Here is a 23,642-nt window from a genome sequence, read left to right on the forward strand (position 1 = left end):
CCCTCCCCCCCCCCCCCACACACACACACACACACACACACACACACACACATGTCCATTTGCAAGTCTAATACCATGTTCCAGAACCTCATGTGTACATACTGTACATGCCTGTACTCTGCTACAATAACACATGCATGGAAACACACATATATACACACACACTGCTCTGGACCCATTAGCTCATGACTAACGGCTTAACAGACATCTAAATACACACACCACACACACACACACGGCGGTATAGACTCCATGTATGCCTTGCTGGTGCACCGAGGCGGTTAACCCTTAGTCGACCTGCGAAGCTGCAGAAAGAGATAGTCGGTCAGAGGGCAACTTATCCAGATTCACTGTTCCTGATCTCATTTTGTGTGTGTGTGTGTGTGTGTGAGTGTGTGAGTGTGTGAGTGTGTGAGTGTGTGAGTGAGTGAGTGAGTGAGTGAGTGAGTGAGTGAGTGAGTGAGTGAGTGAGTGTACACGTTAAGTTAAGAATGCGGGACCAGAGTGCAGTATGTGTGTCTTTTCCAGCCCACTGACTGTGAAGAGAACATGGTGCAGACTGCATTTACACTCACAAATGTGTTTTCAATGAATATTCAAACAGATGTTCATGTTCACAAATGTAACAATATTGTGTCTTACAAGTAGAATGTGAGTGACTAACATTACCTTGCCCTACTTTGAATGGGAAACGGGGCATGTGTGTATGTATCCAAAGCTATATTACAGCTACTCAGTATATACAGTACCTTTATATTGCCATTCTGTTGCTAGGGCAGCAGCATTCAAAGTTGGCCACACCTCCACAGCTCAACGAGCTGAGAGAGAGAGAGAGCAGCGATGGTCGAACAAGCTAATGAGTGACTGAAGAGAGGGAGCGGCAAGAACAAAGCAGCAAATCAGAGAAATAAAACGTTATTTCTGATCGTTCATGTCCCGTGTTCACAACGTTCGGTGTCATCAATGTACAAACATGGTAGTTTTAAGACCAACCATGTTTGTTTTCCTAAACCTAACTATAGTGGTTTTATTGCCTGAACCTAAGCAAGTGTTTTTGATTAATTCACAACATCAAGCGTGTGTTCACTGCGACCGAAAATCAGACGAGATGATGATGAAGAATGAGAAGAGCCTCCTGTCTTGACTTTACTCGTTTCCGTTTCTCTTCTCGTGCACTGATTCCCTCAAGCTGAACAACCCAATCGGAGGGATTTCTCTCACCGATTTGTCCAACCATTTGCTCAAACTGTAACTATATCCTGACAGTAGTGCATGAGACAGAGAATATGTGAAAAAATCAGGTTCCTTTGCCTCCTTATTGTGCTCCTAATGGCATTTGCAAGATTCCATCACGCTTGAAGAAAACAACCAATCAGAGCCAAGCAGTCTCTGGGCAGCTGTCAGTCACTGCTTGTGAAGCTTGTGACCGTCGGCTTGGTGTGTCAGGGCCTTTATAGAACAAATAGTCCCAGACAATGACGCTATGATCATGTCAGGCCGTGATTATGAAGATCCAAGTGGTAATTCCCAGGTGCTTTTCTTTATGAATAGTCTGAAAGTCTGATACAAACTGCCTTGTGAAAGTACCTTGAGAGCAGATACCTTTTGGTTCCTTGAAACACAGATGAAGTTCACGAGTTCCTTAAAAAGGTTCCGAGGTTTTTCATCTGTTCAGTGACTGTAACTTGAATATTGTAAAGTGAACAGAAAAAGGATGTCTTCAAACTCATCTTGACGCCTCACTCACGTCTTTTTTCCCTCATTTCACACATGACACTGCACTGCATTTGATTCTACTTTTAAATCTACTACTGTATACTGTCAGTGATGACAACCTGCTGCTGTGTTTGTGCACATAAAGGTTGGGTTGTGTGTCCGTGTATGTGTGTGTCTAAGTGCTGTTTAAGCAGAGTCGTTGTTGCACTGTTGCTGAAACATAAGCTGATGATGATTCTACAGAACTGTGTGTGTGTGTGTGTGTGTGTGTATGGGTGCGCGCAATCAGGCTGGTCCTCTCGTATCAAATTGTGCAGTGGACAACTGGATCAGCTTTCAGCCTCTTACAAAGCAAAGACATCAGCTTTTTGTCTCACAGGACCAAACGCGCACACACACACACACACACACACACACACTGTAGCAGTTGTTTAAGCATCTGTCTGTCTGTCTGTTTCCTTTTTTTCCCCCTACTGCAACACTCACAGACAGCCACACCTCTTTGTGTTACTTAAGGCCCAGACACACCAAGCCGAGAACTAGCAGCGGCGAAGGCCCACTGTTGAGTCGCCTCTAGTCGCCTTTGTCTTGGCTTGGTTGCATTTGACCTCACAGCAAAGCCTACAGCTGACGGCCAGTTAGCACGTAGTCTGCATTCATCATTCAGAAAGAGAAACCGGAAGAGCGAGGACGGCGGATATACAAGCCGTTGTTTTGATACGTACATGAAAACAAAGTGGCGTTTGCCAACCATTTTCACATCACTCTCACTCACCACTTAGCTTCATTCCAGACGGCCATGTCGTAGTGAAAATATCCGTGTGTTGGAATGATCAGATGAGATGAAAAATGAGAAGAGCCTTCTGTGTTTGCACTCTTGACTTTACTCGTTGGCTTGCTTTCCTCACTTCCGTTTCTCTTCTCGTGCACTGATTCCCTTAAGCTGAACAGCCATTCAGAGTGATTTCTTTCGCTGCCGTCGATTCAACATGCTGAATCGGCCGAAAAAGCCTCCGACACGGGCAGACTAGAGCCGACGGTGCGGGACACACCGCAAAAACTAGGCTGAAGGACACTCACCGACAGCCCAAACTGTAGGACGGTCAACCGTCGGCTTGATGTGTCAGGGCCTTTAAACCCATCTTTTCCCCTCTCTCTTTCTTACACACACACACACACACACACACACGTAAATACCTCAGCCCCTGTTCACAAGTGGACAGCTCTAAGTATGTCTGTTCACACCTGGCATTAGAATGCGTCTCCACATGCGTCTCCAGTGACCACTTGTGATCTGATCTCACTTCCCCGCTCTATATGCAAATAAACACGTAGTAAACACACGGCTAATACAGCAGCCGTTGTGACGTAATATAACAGGAATAAGTCAGTAGTAATATCCTACATAGTCGTGAATTTGGGTACATTTATTAGCACCAAAATATAAGGTTATTGTACAGGCCTGATAAGATATATTTGAATAAAACACAGTTGTACCGACAGGCTACAGAAGAGCACAGAAGCCGTTTCCATGCCGCTAGGCTTGCATCTGCTCGTCTATTCACATGAGGAGCGCAGAGACCCCGCGGATCCCAGCGGTCCCTAATGTGGCCCAGGACACATTCACTACACACTGCTAACAGAATGTGGCCATATGTGGCCCAGACCACCTCTGAATGTGGTCTGATTGATCGGATCTCAATGCGTCGTCAATGGGTCTTGAGTGCGTTCACACCTGTACTTAAAGCTGTCCACATGTGATTGGATCACCCAGGACGCATGTTAATACCCGGTCTGAACAGGGCCTCACTCTCTTTCTCTCCTGTCTCTCACCTCTGTCTGTCTCCCATCACTTGTTCACCTGACCCCACCCTCCCTGTCGCCTCCTCTCCTCCCAGCTGATGGATTGACGGACTGTCTTCCATCTCCACTGCCTCTGTGTGTGTGTGTGTGTGTGTACAGTTAAACCTTCATTTTTGTTTTTTGCTTTAGAGTCTGTGTAGTCCATTTAACTGAGGGGCGGGCGTAAATCACAAGTTTCATCATGATAAATTATTGATTCTTTGGATATGCTATTTGCAGATATCACAAATCTACGAAGAATAGTTCCCTGTGAATATCTAATAGTATTTTTGGCTTGAAATGCCCATCCCTAGTTTACTAATCTGATCCGGACGCGGTATAAATACAGGGGAAATATACAGAAATTCAAATGCATTTTTTATTATATTTGTTGAAATTCTCATTCCATTCCGATAGGGGTGTCACGACTTCGATTCTATCAGATATCGATCGAAATTAGCTTCCAATCTCGATAATTTTTATAATCTTGCGTACTTTCGCTGGTTTCTCAGTTTTACCAACCCTAACTTTAATTGGAATATGAATATGTCCCATACAAAATTCCAAACCGTGAATTTAAAAGTCGCTACAGAAAGCTGACTGAAGGATCTTTTCCTGCATCTTTCCTGCCGTCTTCAGTGGGAGGGACTAAGATGCAAGGAAAAGACGCAAGTTAAGGAAACATGGATGCAATTAAGGGAATTGGCGTGTACCCAATGTTTACTTGTGACCCCTCATCACAGGTTATGGCCTTAGTGTGAACTTGAGTTGTGAGCATTTAAACCGAGGTAGAGGTGAAAGTACACGAAAATGAAATACATATCAGCAGAAAGAGAAATAATTCTGTGTAACTTTTTTTTTTCCATTAACAATATTATCACCATTTTATTCCACTGGAAGTCAGTATATACAGTATGATAGTATTGAATTATTGCCCAACTCTCTAGTGTATCGTATTATTCTGTTTATTTGGCTGTGTGTGTGTGTGTGTGTGTGTGTGTGTGTCTCCAGCTGTTTTTCGGCCCAGAGCAGCATTGAGAAACCAGGTCAAGTGTCTGTTCCACAGACGACTGAACACACCTCCTCCTTTTTTTCCTGCTTCTCTCCTCCTCTTCATTTTTCTCATTCTCGTCCTCGTTGGGGATGAAGACGGAACCAGTGATAAGAGAAAGAGAGTGCGTGTGTTGGTGTAAAAGCAGGGAGATGTGTGTTTTGAGAAAGTTTTGAGACTGATATGAGCGACACTGATACAACACATTGTATTGCATTTGTCATGAACGGTTCAGACAAATGTAGGGAGATGTGAACAATCAGTAACATCAGTGGTGTATGCGAGTGCCGAATAGTGTATGAAGATGCTGCACGCTAAAAGAATAGACAAAACAAAGCAACTAAACCAGGAGATAGTAGCCCCTTTCACACTGTCTGTTCAAGACAGAAATATTGCGACGGGATACTGCTTCGCTGTTCCAGAGGTACGGAGACGGAATGGGGGGGCAGAGCAAGCCTCCAGGAAGAGTGCCGGTCGTTGATGCCAATTTTCATAGTGGCCAAACGGCGGTACTACAACGTCCATGTCCGTCACGTGATGCCTTTGGACCCAAAAATACTTTTTCCCATAGACTTACATTGGGAAAGAGACGTCTGTAAGTCAGCGGATTTTTTTTTTGAGTTGAATCAACTTCCCAGTACGAACACTTGAATAGCCCTTATTTAAATCATTAGGTCCTAAAAGTTGTGAAATGCACTAAAAGCTGAATCCAGAGTTATTTCGCTTCCTCCGTTCATGTGAATGAGACCCAGACCGAGGCTGGAGCGGGTTCTGGGAGGCGGAGTTCGCAAGCCGCGACAACATCGTGACGGCTGTGACCCCGTGACCGAGCCATGTGATCGAGCGGACGCTACTGCGCCTGCTCCATGGGCCTAATGGATGCGGAAGATCCGGGTACTTTTCCACTCGAAAGTTGAGCCATTTTGGCATCATGCGCCACTGAGCAACTTTTATAGGAAAGAATGGGGCCCGGCCTCCAACGCTGTATCCAGTTCTCTTAATACATCCATGGAGTTGCTTGGAGTCACAGAGCCGAGCCAATGTCTGTGTGAAAGGGACAGCTAGCACGGCAGGACAACATGCACACACGCACTAGATGCCGGCGCTGTTGTGTTTAACGTTGCGCCCCTTTTGCTCCCGTGGTACCAGCGTGCCACACACCGGGGTGGCATTATGCTGCTGTTGTTTTGTTCAGGCCCTGGTGAGCCAGCTTGGTTCATGCTCGGGGTAGTGAAGCCGGGGCGAGCTGAGCGCACCAGAAAATTACGTCATTGCAGCTTTCACATGACTCCACAAGTTGTCACGGCGCTCTGTCGTGCACCTCTGAATTTTTGTAACTATGCGCGCTGCACTTTTCGTTTCAACGTGGACGTCTTCGACGGAAGACTGTCCGGGCAGGTTCGCCCATACAGACGTCTTTACAACTGTTCATTAAGAGACCACTCACTGACTTCTTGCTTATCCACAGAATATTTTGTTTCTACACCTCCTGTAGCATATTGCAACGAACAACGCACTGAGCATAAACACCTCTGTGCATGTTTGTATTGTGCGCGCGCCGTCTATGGAGACCTGCGCCACGGTGTCACGCGTGAGTATAAACAAAGCTTAATGACGTGCACTGCCAGCCCAGTATACCTGCAAGGGGAGGAGAAACCACAAGCAGGCCAGGCAGAGCAGAGACACAGGACGGGTCGTCACACACTATACATCTTATACTCTATAAAATAGGGTGGACGAAATATCTGTCAGCATGTCATTTCTTATTGTTGTACATTGTGACATGAGATTAGATGATGGACAGTAAGGAAAATACACAAAGATAATAATCGTACAAAAATAAACATTATCACCCAAAATATCAATATAATAACTGATCCTTTGATTTGAAAAAAAAAAAAACGTGAAAAAGTCTGAGGTATTTTTTCATTTTTGTCTGTGTTGTTGTATAGTGCGTCGGCACAGTGTTTGTGTGCATATCCATTAGTTTGTTTGTTTGTTTCTCATATGGAGATGGTTGAATGTGCACATGTGATGTGAGCCGTGTGTGTGTGTTTGTGTGTCTATGCGTGAGCTATGTGTGTGTGTGTAAGCTGTGTGTGTGTGTGTGTGTGTGTAAGCTGTGTGTGTGCGTCTGTGTAGTCCCCAGGCCCTCAGTGTTCCTTTGTGTCAGAACACAGCTGGTGAAGCAGTCTGTCCCAGGGGGTCTTCAGTACAGCCAACACACACTCACAGTAACCTTGTGTGTGTGTGTGTGTGTGTGTGTGTGTGTGTGTGTTTGTTTGTCTGTGTGATCAGCTCCTCTTACTCCCCAAACAGCCACCACATCTGCTTTTGCTCTCAGTATGCCTCGATCACCTAAACACACTGATGATGATGATGATGATGTCTGTGAATTTGCTCCCATGGGATCCCACCATTATTTACTGTAATATGCCGCCTGGAGATTGTCACTTTAGGCAATTCTCCTTCACATTCCGTTGCAAATTATATATTGTGTCTTTTTAAACAAATTTATATGTGAATAAAGAAACAAACAAACATAATCTTCTATCAAGGTATGTGTCATTTCATATCACGGAAACGGTAAACAATCTTGTAAGCCGTTGTTTTACCGCTTAATCTTTCTGCTGTTTTGAAGCCTCAAGTTCGGCTTTTCAGCCATTGCCATCTTGGCTTTTTGCAACCAGAAGTGACAGGAGAGGGTTGAGCAACTACATACAAGAGCAAGTACAACTGAATGTTGAATAAGACATTTTTAAGCGACCAAAAATGTTAAAATGAACTTTCATGAACTGGAAACACACTGTGGAAGGGTTAAAGTTCTAAGATGAAAACACGGACAACACCGCGAAAAAGAGTGACCTGTCAATCACAAGGTAGCCATGCCCTAAAGCATCCCCTGCTTTATGGTCTATTTGACTCTAAATGGGACCATAATTTACTAAATGAACATCATGCTGTATTGAAGAAGACTTGAAACTAGCGATTGAGACCATAAACTCATGTTTACAATGTTTACTGAGGTAATAAATCAAGTGAGAAGTAGACTCATTTTCTCATAGACTTGTATACAATCAGACTTCTTTTTTGCAACCAGAGGAGTCGCCCCCTGCTGGCTGTTAGAAAGAATGTAAGTTTAAGGTACTTCAACATTGACTTCACTTTTCAGACCAGGAGGTTGCCCAATGGGTAGAACAGACTCAAGATTAGTTGAAGAAGATAATGCCTTTCCAAAAACACAAACAGAGTGAACAGAGATCATTGCGTGAGTCTTTTCCAGTCTATCCCTCTAATAGATGTGGTAGTCTAGATAGAGCCGGCTGCTATCTGGGATCACCATAGTCCTGCTGTGACTGTGGAGTGACGTATAATTATTCACGTTACGTGACTCTAGACAGTTAATGTAGCCGTCATATGTATCGCTTTGTGATTTTGATTTAAAAGTTCTGCTCAAAACAAGAATAATGACACTGGCAGTGTCATTTCCCGGGATAAGAAAGTTGATACAAATGCTTTTATTCTTAAATTTAGGTCCAAGTATTCATAAATTTGAGAATATTTTGGACCGATGTCCTACTCTGAAAGGGTTGATAAATGCATGGAGGACCCTGAACATACCAGCACTTAGTTCTCCTAATGGCAGTTTTGTCCTAACAGATGATGTTCCATTGATTATCATTAGTAGGAGGGGAGGTTGCAGGGTACAGGGTCAGGGCACAGGGGGCATGGATACGGGGTGGGTATCGCTCTGTGTTCGGTTTAACATATCACTGCCAGCTGCCTCTCAAATCCCACGTGGAGATACGAGAATCCATTTTACTCCGGTCTGGTTTCATATTGACAGAAGTGCTTGTCATATGTGAGGATGACAAGCTGTCTGTGTGGGCCACGGTCACCAGGGAGTGTGTGTGTGTGTGTGTTAACCATTTGTAGACATGCTTGTTTTTGTGTATGCAGGCTTCCTCGTACAGTATGTGTGTGTCCAGTGTTTGAAAGAGTGTTTGAGAATGAGGACTTTGAACACGTTTTTGGTCCTACGGATCCCAGTGAGCGTTAGACCAAACCACTTATAACACATCTTAATAACTACTGAAAATAGCAAATCATTCTGTAAAATCGGTAATTGTTCCTGATGTATAAGGAAAAATGGTCTTGTTGATGTTTTTATTGCCTGATGAAAAACGAGTGTGGAGGCTTATGTGAAGCAGAATTTATCCAAAAATCTAATATTTTTGTGTGTTTTACACTTTTTAGTAGAATACCCCCCCTCTCTGATGAGTTGGATAATAATAATAATAAAAAAAACTTGTGTTTTAGGAAGTTTTATTTCTCGATCTTGGAACAGCAGACACAGTTCTTTGTTTGCATTTTCTTGTCTTCAACCAGTGCAACATTATTTTTAGAGTTGTATAAGTCCATCTGGGTGGTGCAATCGTATGTGCATGACACAGTGAATAATATAACTAATTGAAGTCAATAACTACTAATTCAGGGGCTCAATATACTTGTGTTACCACTATTTTTAACCGTTAACAAACATTAAACATTTTAACCGATTAATGCTATCGGTTAAACGGTTAAAAGAAATATTCAAAATTAAATAAAACGCAGAGTAGCGGTTTGTCACTTAAAGGAGAATAGCTGGTCCACCTTAAGAGAGTCTGAGCCGGTGTTGTTTCTAACGCCGGGGCTAACCGCCTTCACTGTAATCAGCAGGCGGCTGGCAAGCAGGACACGGGAGCTTGGCTTGGGTCTTGAGGAGTTGTCGCATTTATTCACGACAAATAAAGTGCACACTGCACTGCTACGTCCAGAGCCGTAATGTTAATGATAACTTCATACTCACCATCACACACACGGTCTGTCGGACACTCGCTAACGTTGTGCCAGGTTGACAATAGTACACCGTCGTCACACACACACGCTCTGTCTCTCTACCGGACACTCGCTAACGGTACACCGTGCTCACTAGGGATGTTAATAATTAACCGTTTAACCGTTAACCGACATTAAGCATTTTAACCGATAACGCTATCGGTTAAAACGGTTAAAAGAAAAAGCTGAGAAAAGCTTGTCACTTTAAGGAGAAAAGCTGGTCCACCTTAAGAGAGTCTGAGCCGGGGTTACAGATACAGGAAGTTGGCTCCCGTCTTGAGACAAACCCATACTCCCCGCCGCCATACCCACACAAACGGTCTGTCGGAAACTCGCTGAAGTTACGCCGCGCTGACAGAGTGTATGTGTGTGGTGGCGGCGAGCACAAAGCTACCAGCAGAGCTACAGCTGCTAATGTAGCACAATCACACACTATTTGTCCATCGCTGTCATTAATCCGGGCAGATAGAGTGTCGTTACGCCGGGCAGACACACAGCGGGCAACCTGCTAAACTAAACTAAATGTGCGGTGGAGACTTTTACTAGGCTGCTAACGCTCCTAAATGTGAACCGGGGACTCAGTTGTCTGTTGTGCTCATACAATGCAGAAAGATCACCGCTGCATGAAACACACTAATCTTGATGATTATCGGTTAATAATCGGTTAACGAGGGTCGGCTATCGGCTAGAAGAACAATTCTAAATTAGCATCCCCAGATAAAGTAGTCATTTATACCCCAACATGATTTCATTCAGTTCATTTCCACCACAGTATTTACATGACTGTGTTAACACTGTAGTGTGTGTGTATTTACTGTATGTGTGTGTTTGTGTGTTAATATTAATAAACAGTGTTGTGATCACTTGTTTTGTGGACCCTCAGTGAGCTTGTGTGTATGTGTCTGTCAGGTGTGTAATTGTGTGTGTGTGTGTGTGTGTGTGTGTGTGTGTGTGTGTGTGTGTGTGTGTGTGTGTGTGTGTGTGTGTGTGTGTGTGTGTGTGTGTGTGTGTGTGTGTGTGTGTGTGTGTGTGTGTGTGTGTGTGTGTAGCCCTCAGGTCCAGTCTCATGTTTCTCCCTCAGTGGTCAGCAGTGTCAGCGCTGGGCAGTGTTCCCAGCCTCCTCCTCTTCCTCCTCCTCCTCCTCCTCCTCTGTCATTCCATCCTCCTGCCTTCTCTTGCTGGTTCATCTGTTCCTCCTCTTCCTTGTCTCTCCAACTCCTCCTCCTCCTCCTCCTCCTCATCTCACCCTCCTGTCCTGTCTCCTCCTCATCCTCCTCCTCTGTCATTTCAGCATTCATCCTTCTCTTGCTGGTTCATCTGTTCCTCCTCTTCCTTCTTTCTCCTCCTCACCTCACCATTCTGTTCCTGTCTCCTCCTCTTCCTCCTCCTCCTCTATCATTCCATTTTTCATCCTTCTCACTGGTTCATCTGTTCCTCCTCTTCATTCTCTCTTATCTTCCTCCTCACCTCACCCTCATGTCCCTGTCTTCTCCTCCTCCTCCTTTATCATTCCACCCTTCATCCTTCTCTCACTGGTTCATCTGTTCCTCCTCTTCCTTTTCTCTTCTCTTCCTCCTCACCTGTCCTCACCATCATGTCCTTGTCCTGTCTCCTCCTCCTCTATCATTCCATCCTTCATCCTTCTCTCACTGGTTCATCTGTTCCTCCTCTTTCTTCTCTCTTCTCTCCCTCCTCACCTCCTCCCCCTCCTGCTCCTCTCTGGAGAGCCTCCTCACCGCAGCAGAGGCGTTCGATAGAAGCTTTTAGTTTACATCTGCAGCACACAAGAGCTGACCTGACACCACGACCCACTGTGTGTGTGTGCGTGTGTGTGTTATGTGTGTGCGTGCGTGTGTGTTCTGGGTCTCACTTTACTGTTTACCGGAACCAGTGACACTAAGATGCTCTTCGCTGTGGTTAGCACATCAGTTTCTGTGTGTGTTCTTTGTGTGTATCCTGGCCCTCAGTGAGAATGTGTGTTCTTTGTGTGTATCCTGGCCCTCAGTGAGAATGTGTGTATGTGTCTTTCAGGTGTGTAGACGTCAGGTATTGGTGGAGGAAGTATTCAGATCCTTTATTATTTAAGTAAAAGTATTAACACTGTAAAAACTAGGGGTGAAACGGTACACAAAATTCACGGTTCGGTATGAACCTGGCTTTTGAGGTCACGGTTCGGTATGTTTTCAGTACAATGGGGTTTGATTTCAACACAGATTTGTTGTTCACAACATAGCATTATTAGGGATTGATGACTAGAAATCATTAATGCTGATCCCCCAATTGCATATTTTTACTGAATATTGGCTGATCGCGATCGGTGACTGATCAAATAGGCCATCCCTGACGGCAAGGGGTAATGTTCTCCCCAATGGCAACGGGCAAAGCGAACCTGGAGCACGTTGTGTTCACAATGCACAGGTTAAGCGAAAGCGAACCGAACACAGACCGCCTCCCGAGGAGGTCTGAGTTCTTTTGGAGTGTTCACATTTGTGCAAAAAATGCTGACTCATCGCTCTGAGTTCATTTGGAGGGCTGAAAACACCCTAATTGACCCGACGTCAGTTCAGCAGTGTCGGCGAACTGGGCAAGAACCACCTAGGTCTTTACAGCGCTGCTACAGCTGACATAGAACAACTGGTGCGCTGCCAAAACTTTCTGGGTAAAACTCGCGCTCCAGAATTTCTGTTCCACACGTGCAAGTAGTTGACACAAACAGCTGTTTGGGTCACAGGGCGTACCGAAAGGATGTCGCGGACCGAACCAAACCGAACGTCCTGTACCGAACGGTTCAATACAGTTACACATACCGTAACACCCCTAAAAGTAGAAAAATGTCTCCTTTGACTGTTATTATAATTTTTTTTTACATTCGATTATTACTAATGCATTAATGTAAAGGCAGGATTTTACTGTTGGACTTAAACAATTAAAACAATTGAATTAATTGCTTTTTTGTCAATCGGCTAATTAATTGATGTTCAATTCATAACCAAACATATTTATTAAGCTTCATATGTTTTGTGTGCAAAAAAATTCAGATAAATGTAGTGCAATATTTCCCTTTGATATGTAGTGGAGTAGAAGTATAAAGTGTTGTGAAAAGAAAAGACTCAAGTACAAGTACCTCAAATTTGTACTTGAGTAAATGTACTTAGTTCCATTCCACCACTGCCTTCAGGTTCCGTTCTCATGCGGTCACTGCTGTGTGATGCGGTAGGTGTGTTTTTTGGGGCCAAATGTCAGTAAAAGTCAGCATTCAATCGCTCACAATCACCATTAGTTTTCATTTCTTTCCATCGCATTGTTTTAACCGTCCTGTCATTAGTTGATGGTAGATCGCCCTGCTGAATAACGGAACGAGGTAACACTGAAGTTTGAATCAGTCGACACAAATTAAGAGTCTTTTTATATACTAAACTACTTTTTATATAATATACTTCCAGTTTCCCTGGTTACTTCACTCAGATGATAAATGAAGTGGCCAGATTATAAATATGCTTATACATATTTCTATTTCTTGTGTGCACATTTACTGTGAATGTGCTTATACTTGTACTGTGTGTGTGTGTGTGTGTGTGTGTGTGTGTGTGTTTGGGCTGCTCCTCAGCAGACAGCATTAAATATTCATCCTCATGCTCGTATTTCTCCTCTCTCATCTGTCTATCCACCCCTCGCTTCCTCTCTTCCCTTCTACCTCCTTCCTTTTTTAAATCCTTATGCTTTCCTTCCTTCCTTCCTTATTTCCCTCTCCATCTTTCTTTCCATTGTTTGCTGTTTTAAAGGACATGAAAAGTGGAAGGAAGGTAGTTAAAGATAAAAGGATTTAAAATGAAGCTGCAGGAGTTGCAACTTGTAAAAGAAGAGTGAGCGGTTTGACAAACTTCCTCTCCTCTCCTCTCTATCGATCATTTCTGAAAACAAACAGGGCTTTATATCCCTCATTCTGTGAGTATTGGGTTCAGGTCCTGTGGGGCAACTGTGTGTGTGTGTGTCTTCATGTCTGGACATGTGTTGAAACGTGTACATTTGTGTGTTTGGTGTGCGTTTGTGTACGGCTTTGTAATTCTGTTTAAGGTGTGCATCATATTCTGTGATCATATTCTGTGTGTGTGTGAGTGTGTGTGTTTGTGTGTGTGCGGTAGACGAGACTAATGTCCCATCTGCTCTGTTTGTTGCTCCGGTATCACATCCACACGTCCTCTGGGTGTCAGTGTTTGTAAGCAGGAGACTTAAAAAGGAATTGAACCGGGTTGTGTGTGTGTGTGTGTGTGTGTGTGTGTGTGTGTGTGTGTGCGTGTGTGTGTGTGTGTGTGATTGTGTGTATTGTGGTGTATATGTAAACCTATCCGAGCACAGCGAGGGGGAAATTTCAGCCCAGGTATTGATTTGGTCCGGCCCGGTTCAGGGTCACTGTGATGTCAGCGTTTGTATTGTTATTGCTTTTATTGTCTGCTGCTTTTAATTCCACACAACACAATGACATCAGACCTCATCGATTCCCGCGGTGGTATAGACGAGCTGCTGCGTATCAAAATAACAACAGGACACAGCAAAAATGACTTTTAATAGAATTTTAGGCTTTAAACACAATAAAACTGATAATTACCAATAGAAAGTTCAATAAACCTGCGTAAATCAGATTTAGTACCGGACACGAGACTCTCTGCTCTTCATCCACATTAGAGAGGGAATCTTCTGTGAGACTGCACTTAATTTAGGATGTTAACATTTCCTAATTATCAATAAACACAAAGCGCAGCTGAAGCTGATGAGAGTATCATTAGTTCTGCAGGTATTCGACAAATACAAATGTGAACCTGATGATGGCACTATAGAGGAAAAGTCAGAGGATCACCAAAAGTTATTACAATTCATCCCGAGGGGGAACAGGAAACATTTCATCACAAATCCATCTACAGCTAATGCTACAGTAATACTGCTTATAGGGCTGTGTATCAGCAAGAATCTGCCGATATGATACGTGTCATGATAATGGGGGTTACCATTCAATTTATTGCAATATACTGCAATACTGTACTGTAAGTAAGGCGATATATCTCAATTTTTTAAATCTGATTTTAGTTAAACTGTCATAGTATAAAGAGCACATCACCATATGCATAAAATCTGAGTAAAAAAAAAAAAGATACTTTTTTTTTATGAAATCAGAACAGTGGGATCTGCATTTGCATTTATCACACTGAGAGGCTGCATCGCTTTGCAAATGAAATAAAGTATTGACTGAGTTAATCTTTGCATGCTAACTATTAAATAAAAATAAATAGTGTTTTTTAGAATCGATGCAGTTTCACAAAAGATAATATCACAATATTCAATTTTCTTACAACCCTACTGCTAATAGTTTTACTTCAGTAAAAGGTGGTGTCAGAATCACTTCCCAATGCTGCACAGGATATTTAGTTTTGTCTGCGTCTTTTTTTTTTGCATGGACAACTTTTTGGTTGAAATCCTACAAACAAGATAATAATAATAATAAAAATAATAATAAACTTTATTCGAATAGCACCTTTCATACAAGAAGTGCAGCACAAAGTGCTTTACAATTAAAGAAAATAGACAGAATGAACATAAAAACATGGATAGCCATTTTTAATGTAAATTATTAGCCATTAACGTAAAATAAGATGGAAAATAAAACACACTTGAAAAATAAGATAAAATTATAGTAAAAAGTAGATGAAATAGAATACATAGAATAAATAACATAAGATGGAAAATAAAACCCACCAAATAATAATAATAATATTAAACCCAGTACCCATATTTGCAGCATGCACATATACATCACTAAACACTGCAGCAGCATCTAAAGGTCTCCATTCTCTTCTACTCCGCTCTTTTCTTTCCTACATCAGTGCTGGAGATTTTAATTTTTAAGACAAAAAAAAAGTATTTTGCCTCGAGTGCACTCTCAATCGGCGCCTAGGTCTCCGAGGCTATAAATAAACACAACATAACCTACTTTTCCCGACGGACACATACCCACCACACCGGTCTTGATTACACAGTTATTCTCCTTTTAATTGATGTGTAAATTACAATTATGCAACTGCATACTTGTAATGAGGAAGTGATAATGATTCATTAAAGTGTCCAAAATCTAAATTTACTGTTCACTGAAGAGGTAATTATGGAGTATTTTTTTATGTTTCTATATATAAAAAGGGAATGATTTTGGACACTGCTAATTAGTTCTTCAGCTAAATGATTTGAGTACTTCCTTGTAGGATGTGTAAATTTCTTTCCCCCCCCTAACTAGTAGGCAAGACTCCGAGGTCTGTATACCATCTGGTGTTTATATGGAGTTCCAGGCTGCCTCCTTACTATCTGTTCCTCTTTCACCACCAGTGTTGGGGATTGTCTCTCAATCTCTCTCGCTCATTCACTTTCTCTCCATCTGCCTGTCTGTATAAATGTCCATCAACCCGTCTGTCTGTCTTTTGACCTCTCTCTCTCTCTCTCTCTCTCTCTCTCTCTCTCTCTCTCTCTCTCTCTCTCTCTCTCTCTGCCTTTCTATCTCAGTCCATCCCTCTGTCTGTCTGTCTGTCTGTCACTCAGCCTCAGTCCTGCCGCCCGTCTCTCTCTCTCACTCGTCTGCGTCTGTCTCTCCGGGTCTTTGCCGCGGGCCTCTCTGTCAGGATTACACGGCGTCAGGTTGGCCAACATGGACGCCGGTGGTGGGGAAACAAAATGTTCCTCTCAGCACAAAGCCGCTCTAATCCCCTCTCCTCATCCCCCCATGGCACAACCTGATTGCTGCTAGGCGGGGCATTAAGACAGACATGCAGACAGATAAACAGACGGACAGGTCTACACTGAGTCTCTCTGTAGCCGGCTAGTTAACCGACTGATTACTTTATTGGCTTGTTGGCTCACTGACTAATTAACCTGCTGACCCTCCAGCTTACCTGTTGGCCGACTGGCTGCCGTCCAGGTGATTGACTGAGTGAAAGCCTGGCTGACTACGTGCCGGCCTGATTCAGTGACTCACTAACTTAATGACCGACTCAGTGGCTAGCAGACAAGCTTGTTGGCCAGGTATCTAGTCAAGTAACTGCTGACTGGCTAACCTGATGGCTAACTAAATTAATCCTGATAAAACAAATCTTCTCCATCACAGTTTTTTTTTTAACCCTTTCTCCCACTGTGCCCCATCTGGTAATTTGTCCCGCTAATCTCCCGATTTTATAGCGATAAACAAATAAAATGGGTGTTTCTTAGGTGTTTCTGAGGGGGTTATGTGTTGCCAGATTAGATTGGAGGACATATAATGTCCTTCACACATTATTTCATTTGTATTGTGGCAACCCGGCTTGGAGCATGCAAAAACCCACACAGGGAGTGTACAATATATACTGTATGGGCTCATGGAAAGGAGAGAAGTTAGGCTAAAGCTGCAGTGGGTAGAAATGGAGCAAATATGATAAAAAAAACATTTTTTTTATTTTTTATAAAACGGTCACTATATCCTGACAGTAGTGCATGAGACAGGTAATCTAAAAAAAAAAAAAAAAATGGCCCCTGTTTCCTCCGGTGCTCCTAACGGCATCTGCAAGATTTCACAGACTGGAGGAAAACAACCAATCAGAGCCGAGCTGGAGCCTTGCCGTCTCCGATCACTCGCAAACTCCGATCAAACGGTCAAACTAGGCAGCGCTGATCAAATATGAATCAATATTCTGTTACTGCAATACCTATTTCTCACCTCAAATGTTTTCAGAATCATCTTGTAGTGTACTGTTTAGCTGTAAAATGAGAAAGTTTGTGACCCGGCAGCCATGTTGAGATCTATTGAGGAAATACCAACCACCGGCCACCAGCCGGACCACAGCCAATAAGAACGCTCTCTGTCTCTGAAATGACCTGTGATTGGACAAAGTCTCCCGTCACGGGATTTTTTAAAGCCTGAAAACAGAGCCATGAGGAGGTGCAGAAGTCTAGTTTTCTCTCAGAACACTTGAATTACAATATTCTGAAAGGTTATTATGGAGTTTTTGCCCAATGATGCCAAAAATATACTGCCTACTGAAGCTTTAAATGAGCCCGAGACCGACCCGACCTCGGATGGATTCAGCATCCCGACAGGCTTGCAGATCCTCTCTCTCTCTCATTGTGAAAAAATTAATAATATAATTTTCCCATATGGGGAATTGACATTATTTCCTGCTTAATGAAGTTTTACATTTCTTTATCGTTATCATTTTAAACATTTTTAAATTTGTTTCCTGCTGTGTGTTTCATTTAAAACGGTCAAATAATTGAGTCTGGAACCTGCAGATAAAATGCTTTTGAATGATGTTGTGACGATTGAAATAATGCTACACCATCATAATTATGAATTCACTGATCAATTATCTAACTTGGTGCTTAACGTTCCAATGCTATAGATCGCCTTGCATTTGAATCTTAATGGTCTTTGTTTCTCTGTTTTGTAATTTCAGCCTTAACAGCCTACACGTACCTCACCATCTTCGACCTGTTCAGGTGAGTGTTCTGCATTATCTGGAACGTGAGTGAGTTTTTTCCCATCAGCTTTGCCCCCAAAATATTGTACCATATCCATTTTTGAAGAGAGAGAGAGAAAAAAAATGTCCCCAAAATGCCATATCGGGTTCCAGCTTCTTAAAAGTGACAATGCCGTGCTTTATTTTGTCTAATATTACAGTAAATATAATTTCTTTGTGCTTTAATTTGTTGTTCAAAAATAGCTTGTTTTATTCAGACCAAGGGCATCTAAAGGCATCATATCAGGCTGCTTCTTCATTATTTTATTATATTTTATAGACCAAACAATCAATTTAATCTGCAGATTTATTCAAATAATTCTTACATGTTGGAGTGTGAAAAATCCTGAAACACAATGAGATGTGAGGTAACACTCAGTCGGCTCAGCTGTGCCGAGGTTTGCTGTTTTGATGGAGAATTTCCACTCATAAAAAATTCATTTTGAGAATATAATGAATAAAAGATAAATTAAAGAAGTGAACTTTAGCTGACCTCTCTGTTGTTTCTGTATTTCATTGTCTACCATTTGTCTCTCACTGGCTCTCTTCTTATTTGCCCTTCTCGTGTCTCCTGTGCAGGGTCTGAAATTAACTTTTTTCACCTCCTGCCACTGTGGCAGTTAAGTTTTGTTTTTTTCTGCCACTCTGAAATCTCTGCGCTAAATGAAGGAATAACATTTTAGATCTGAAGTCATTCAATGTTCCATATATTTAACATAAAAAACATTATATATACGGTAAATGACAGTGTTCAAATTACACCGTAGCTTCTGGGGTAGCCCTATTTTTGGGGGGAGGGAGGCTACTGTACACTGTACTGTACTTTGTTATTGTCATCTACAGTGGTTATTTGCATAAAAACACACAATTCAAATGATTATGATAATTTAAATATTTGCATAGATTAAAAAAAATCTTGGTAAATTGTTATGAAGTTAAACAGGTCATAATTATCTCTCTAATATCTATTTTGTATTGATGTGAAAACATCTCCTACAAACCACTGGATTTTTTTAAGTTTCTCGCCAAAAACCTTAATTTTACGAGATTACATTTGAACACATCGAGATGACGTTGTAATTTACCTTCACCCAATAGTCGTTTTGCTGAGCAGACCGTGAACGCCTCATAATAATAATTCAATGGAACCTCCGTTAACGTTAGTAGCTCTGCTATTTATCCAATCAGGACTGTGCTGCCCACCGGCTGCTAACAGCTAACGTTACTAACTCTCCTCCTGTTGATTTCAACACAGATTTGTTGTTCACAGTGAAGCATTATCAGGGAAAAAATAAAGTTTGCCCTCAGGTTTAGTAGCGCCATGTTTTTTGAGCATTTTTTTTTCTCTCCGCCTTGGCTCCGGTCCAAAACAAACTGAAACAAGATACGGCGTGCGTACAATAAGCATTAATAAGAGGAATCGATAGTCACGGAGGCATGAGATGACAAGGAATCGGACAACTACGGTTCTCTATTCCCATCTCTAGCATTTTCCCTGCCTGCCAAAGTGGCGGGTGTCCTGATGATTTCAGCCGCCACTGCCAACAATTTACCCACATTTGGCGGGTGGCGGATGCTAATTTCCGACCATGCTCCTGTGTCTTTTATCTATAACCCATTTTTCTCTTTCCCTGTTAAAACCCTCTCTTTCTCTCCTCGCTCTGCAGTTTGATCACCTGTCTCATCAGTTCCTGGGTGAGCATGAAGAAACCAAGTCAGGTCTACTCCTTTGGGTGAGTTCACCGCTATAATCTGTCATACAGTAGATATCTGTATCGGTAGATCTTTAATCAGAGCTTCATCTGTGTTTGTTTATGTGCTCTCATTCACTGCTGTCAGATAACCACACACACACACACACACACACACACACACACACACTGTAAACACAGATGTGGCATCGACAGAAAAGCTTCAGTTACTGCTGTCTGGCTCAGTCGAATGGCTCATAAACACACTGCTAGTTTTACAAGTGTGTGTGTGTGTGTGTGTGTATAGTGTGTCGATCGCCCAAATAAGAAATATTATAGTTTTTCTTTTTTTGTTTATTCTCCCTCACCTCCACACACACACACACACACACACCAGTCCTGTTAGCCTGTGAGATGGCTCTGATTTACCAGCTTTTACATTACGTCCCTTTACGATGAGGCGCACTAAATGGTATGGCGTCTGCCGCCGGCGAGTGAGGAGCAGGGAGAAGTTCAGACCTCCACTTGGTCTGCCTACCGAGGCATTTGCGCCGTAAAAGTCAGTGTTCGACCGCGATGCGTATGTGTGTGCGAGGCCCACGGACCTGTCCTCTCATCATTCCTCCCAGGAATCTGTCACTCAGTCAAGGATCCGACCAGGGCTGACCCGAATGCTTTGAAGCTTCGATCGTTGCCATGGTATTCGACCTCCAAATCACTACTCGATTGCTTTGTTTTGGATTTTTTTTCTTTTTTTATATAGATTATTTTGTTAGCTTTTATGCCTTTATTGATAGTGACATAGAGAGAGCGAGAGCGAGAGAGCGAGAGAGAGCGAGGATGACACGCAGCAAAGGGCCACAGGTCGGATTCGAACCCTGGGCCGCTGCGGTAACCACTCTACCAGGTGAGCTACAGTGGCGCCACCTTTTTTTAATATATATATATATATATATATATAATTATGTAACAATAAAGTATAAATCCCAAAATAGCCCGTGAAATATGGAATAATCCCACAACACTATTCATTATTCATATTCAGCATTAATTATTATTAGTTATTCTCAGAGGGATATTGCTGTTTGTTGTGTGTAGAGAAGCATGTGTGTACAGTACGGAAGCAGCTTTCTCTCTTTTACTATCTTTTTCTTTTACAAAAGCTTTGGGGGTTCGTTTTGTTTTTGAACAGTAACGTTACTGAACTGATTAGTATTTTTGGTGAGTGACCTTGAACTGAGTTGTACTGGGAATTCCTAAGTACAGTATTTTGTTGAACGGACTGAACTGAGTTGAACTGGTAATTGCGAAATCCCGAAGTGGAGTTTGACACACCATTTTTCAGTGTGTCCCACACCGTCGGCTCTTGTCTGCCCGTGTTGGAGGTTTTTCTGCCGATTCAACATGCTGAATCGGCGTCGGAGCTGGCACAGCTCATCGGTGAGAGAAATCACTGTGATTGGCGGTTCAGCTTCAACACACGAGAAGAGAAATGGAAGTGAGGGAAGCAAGAAAATGAGTAAAGTCAAAAGGAAAAACACCGAAGGCTCTTCTCATTTTTCACTCAGGTGGTGAGTGAGAGTGATGTGAAAATGGTCGGCAAATGCCACTTTGTTTCATGTACGTATCATAACAACGGCTTGTATATCCGCCGTCCTCTGTCTTCCTGTTTCCCTTTTTTGAATGACGAATATGAACTACCGCGACCTGCTGGTGTGAGGAGTTATTTGTGCTTGATTTTGTTTGATTTGAGTGTTTAATTCTACAGCTCATACATTTGTTTGTGTTGAAAACTAAACAGGGGTAATGTTTATTCTGAATACATATGTCCTTTGTGGGGTTTGATACTGACTTAACTTTCCTGTTTTTGATTTAAACCGCTACAGTGTGTGAGTCTGTATCAGTGGACTGGCCAAACAGTGTATTGGCAGCTGACAGGTGACCTCTGACCTTGAGGTGTGGAAGAGTGATTGAGTGGAAATCTGCTTTTCAGCTTCACTTGGCTCCCGTAATACCTCTGTCTGTGTGTGTGTTTGCACGAGCGCGTGCGTGCGTGCGTGGGCTTGTGCTTGAGTTTATTTATGTGTGTGCCTTCGTGTTCATTTGAGCGTATTGTAGGCATGTGTGTGTGTGTGTGTGTGTTAATGGACTGCCAGTAAGAGAACAATGGCTCAGCAACAGATTGCCCAGTTTAACCAGCTGCAGCTTTGGGCTGCTTTAAACCCTGTAGGAGCGGAGCCAGGCCATCCAGGAATTAGTCTGATCCACTTCACCTCAACTTTTTTCTGTTGTGTAGTTCAGTTCTTTAAATTACTGCGAAAATATTGTATTTACACACACATTACTGCAGGCGCTAGGCTGTAAGCAATGATCCTTCGATGAAATGTAATGCCTGCACACTGACTTCAATCTGCAGATTTATTTAAGCATGCAAGAACATTTTTGTATTCTTACCTAAACTTCTGAGGTTTGTTCATACAAGTGTTCTGAGTTGGATTCAACAAAGGTCCCGTGTGTAGGATCTGGCGGTATCTAGTGATTAGGTTGCAGATTGCAACCGACTGAAGCCTCAAGCGTGTTGAATAACGACGGTGGCCGGCGCAAAAACGTGAATGACCCTCTCTAGCGTCACTTGTTGTAAGAAAAGTGTGGGTCATTTGGAGCAGAACCAGTGCTTAGAGTGTGTATGTACGTGGGAAGTGAGTGGTGAAGCAAGAGAGAGAGAGCAGCAGCGACGGGAGCGAGTAACGTTATCTACTCCGACCCATAACAGTGTTTGGTTTGTCCGTTCTGGACTACTGTAGAAACATGGCGGTGCAACATAGAGAGGACCCACTCCCTGTGTAGATATAAACGGCTCATTCTAAGCTAACAAAAACACGTCATCGTCATCGCTATCATCGTCATCATCATGTGCTGGAAGATAGACTTTTCTTCCCAGGAAATAGTTTAGCAAAGATGGTAACCTTGCAGTGACTTGTCCCCCTAAGTACTACGAAGCAAATGAACAAGGTGACTGATCGATCACTTTTTCATGTCTTGAGTTCAATTCGATAGATCCTGAAGACTTGGCGTCCAGTTTAGTGACTAGATGTCATCAAATCAAAAGCATCGCCCATCTCTATTTTTTACCGATCAGTTTTACTGTCAGTGGAGGCAGTCTTTATTTCAGGTGGAGAGGACTACCGCCGCTCTAAACTGCTGCTGTATTCACAATATCGAGGAAGACACTGGTGATGATGTGAGTCCGTATCCAGCAGACGGCAGGTTTTTTCTATGTGGCGCCCCTATAGATTAACCGCAGGCTGTTGGCAGAGCGGAGCGTGACCTTTTGACCCAGCAGCATGGAGGCGATCAGTCTTGTGTGTGTGTCCATCCTGCAGTCTCAGTAAACATAGACAACCTATTAACCTGTAGGTGTCTGTTCAGTAGCTCATCGGTTGAACAAATGGTCTCTCTTTTAGTCTCTCACACACACACACACACACACACACACACACACACACACACACAGTAATGCTCGAAATACATGGGGCACGGACGCAACTCCATCTTTGTAGTGTGTGGTTGCGTACCAGTTTCACCAATTATAATCCAGTTTGTTATGCATGGTTTGGAAGCGTAGGCTATATAAACTGGTAGTGACTTAATTAACTGGATCCTTTTAGTTATAGGACGAGAGGCCAAAACATAAAGGAAAATATCCGTTTTTAAAAATCGCTGTATACGTGCAGACAGGTCCTAAAAGTTTTATGAAGGAAAATAATAAGTGTACTGAGCTCTACAGGTGGATCTACTGTTGCACCTTGTCAAAAAAGTCCAAGACGGCAGATATTCTTGCAGGCTTCCAGGTTTAACGGGGAACTACTGTAGGAAACAAACCCAAACGCAGTAGAACGGTTAATAAACTGAAACCTGCACCTTTGGAAAATACCTAAA

At 42.8% G+C, this 23,642-nt stretch overlaps 1 protein-coding gene across 1 annotated transcript in view; it reads left to right on the plus strand.

Moving 5' to 3' along the window:
• The window catches only part of slc30a6 (solute carrier family 30 member 6), a 72,879-nt gene that overhangs the window by 18,981 nt on the left and 30,256 nt on the right, over window positions 1-23,642 (plus strand). The window contains exons 5-6 of the mRNA XM_037782492.1: window positions 17,950-17,992; window positions 19,680-19,745. Coding sequence (XP_037638420.1) covers window positions 17,950-17,992; window positions 19,680-19,745 — 109 coding nt within the window. The remainder of the gene's footprint in view (window positions 1-17,949; window positions 17,993-19,679; window positions 19,746-23,642) is intronic.

This window comes from Sebastes umbrosus, chromosome 10 (assembly GCF_015220745.1).
Source record: "Sebastes umbrosus isolate fSebUmb1 chromosome 10, fSebUmb1.pri, whole genome shotgun sequence".
In the NCBI taxonomy this organism is placed as follows: domain Eukaryota; kingdom Metazoa; phylum Chordata; class Actinopteri; order Perciformes; family Sebastidae; genus Sebastes; species Sebastes umbrosus.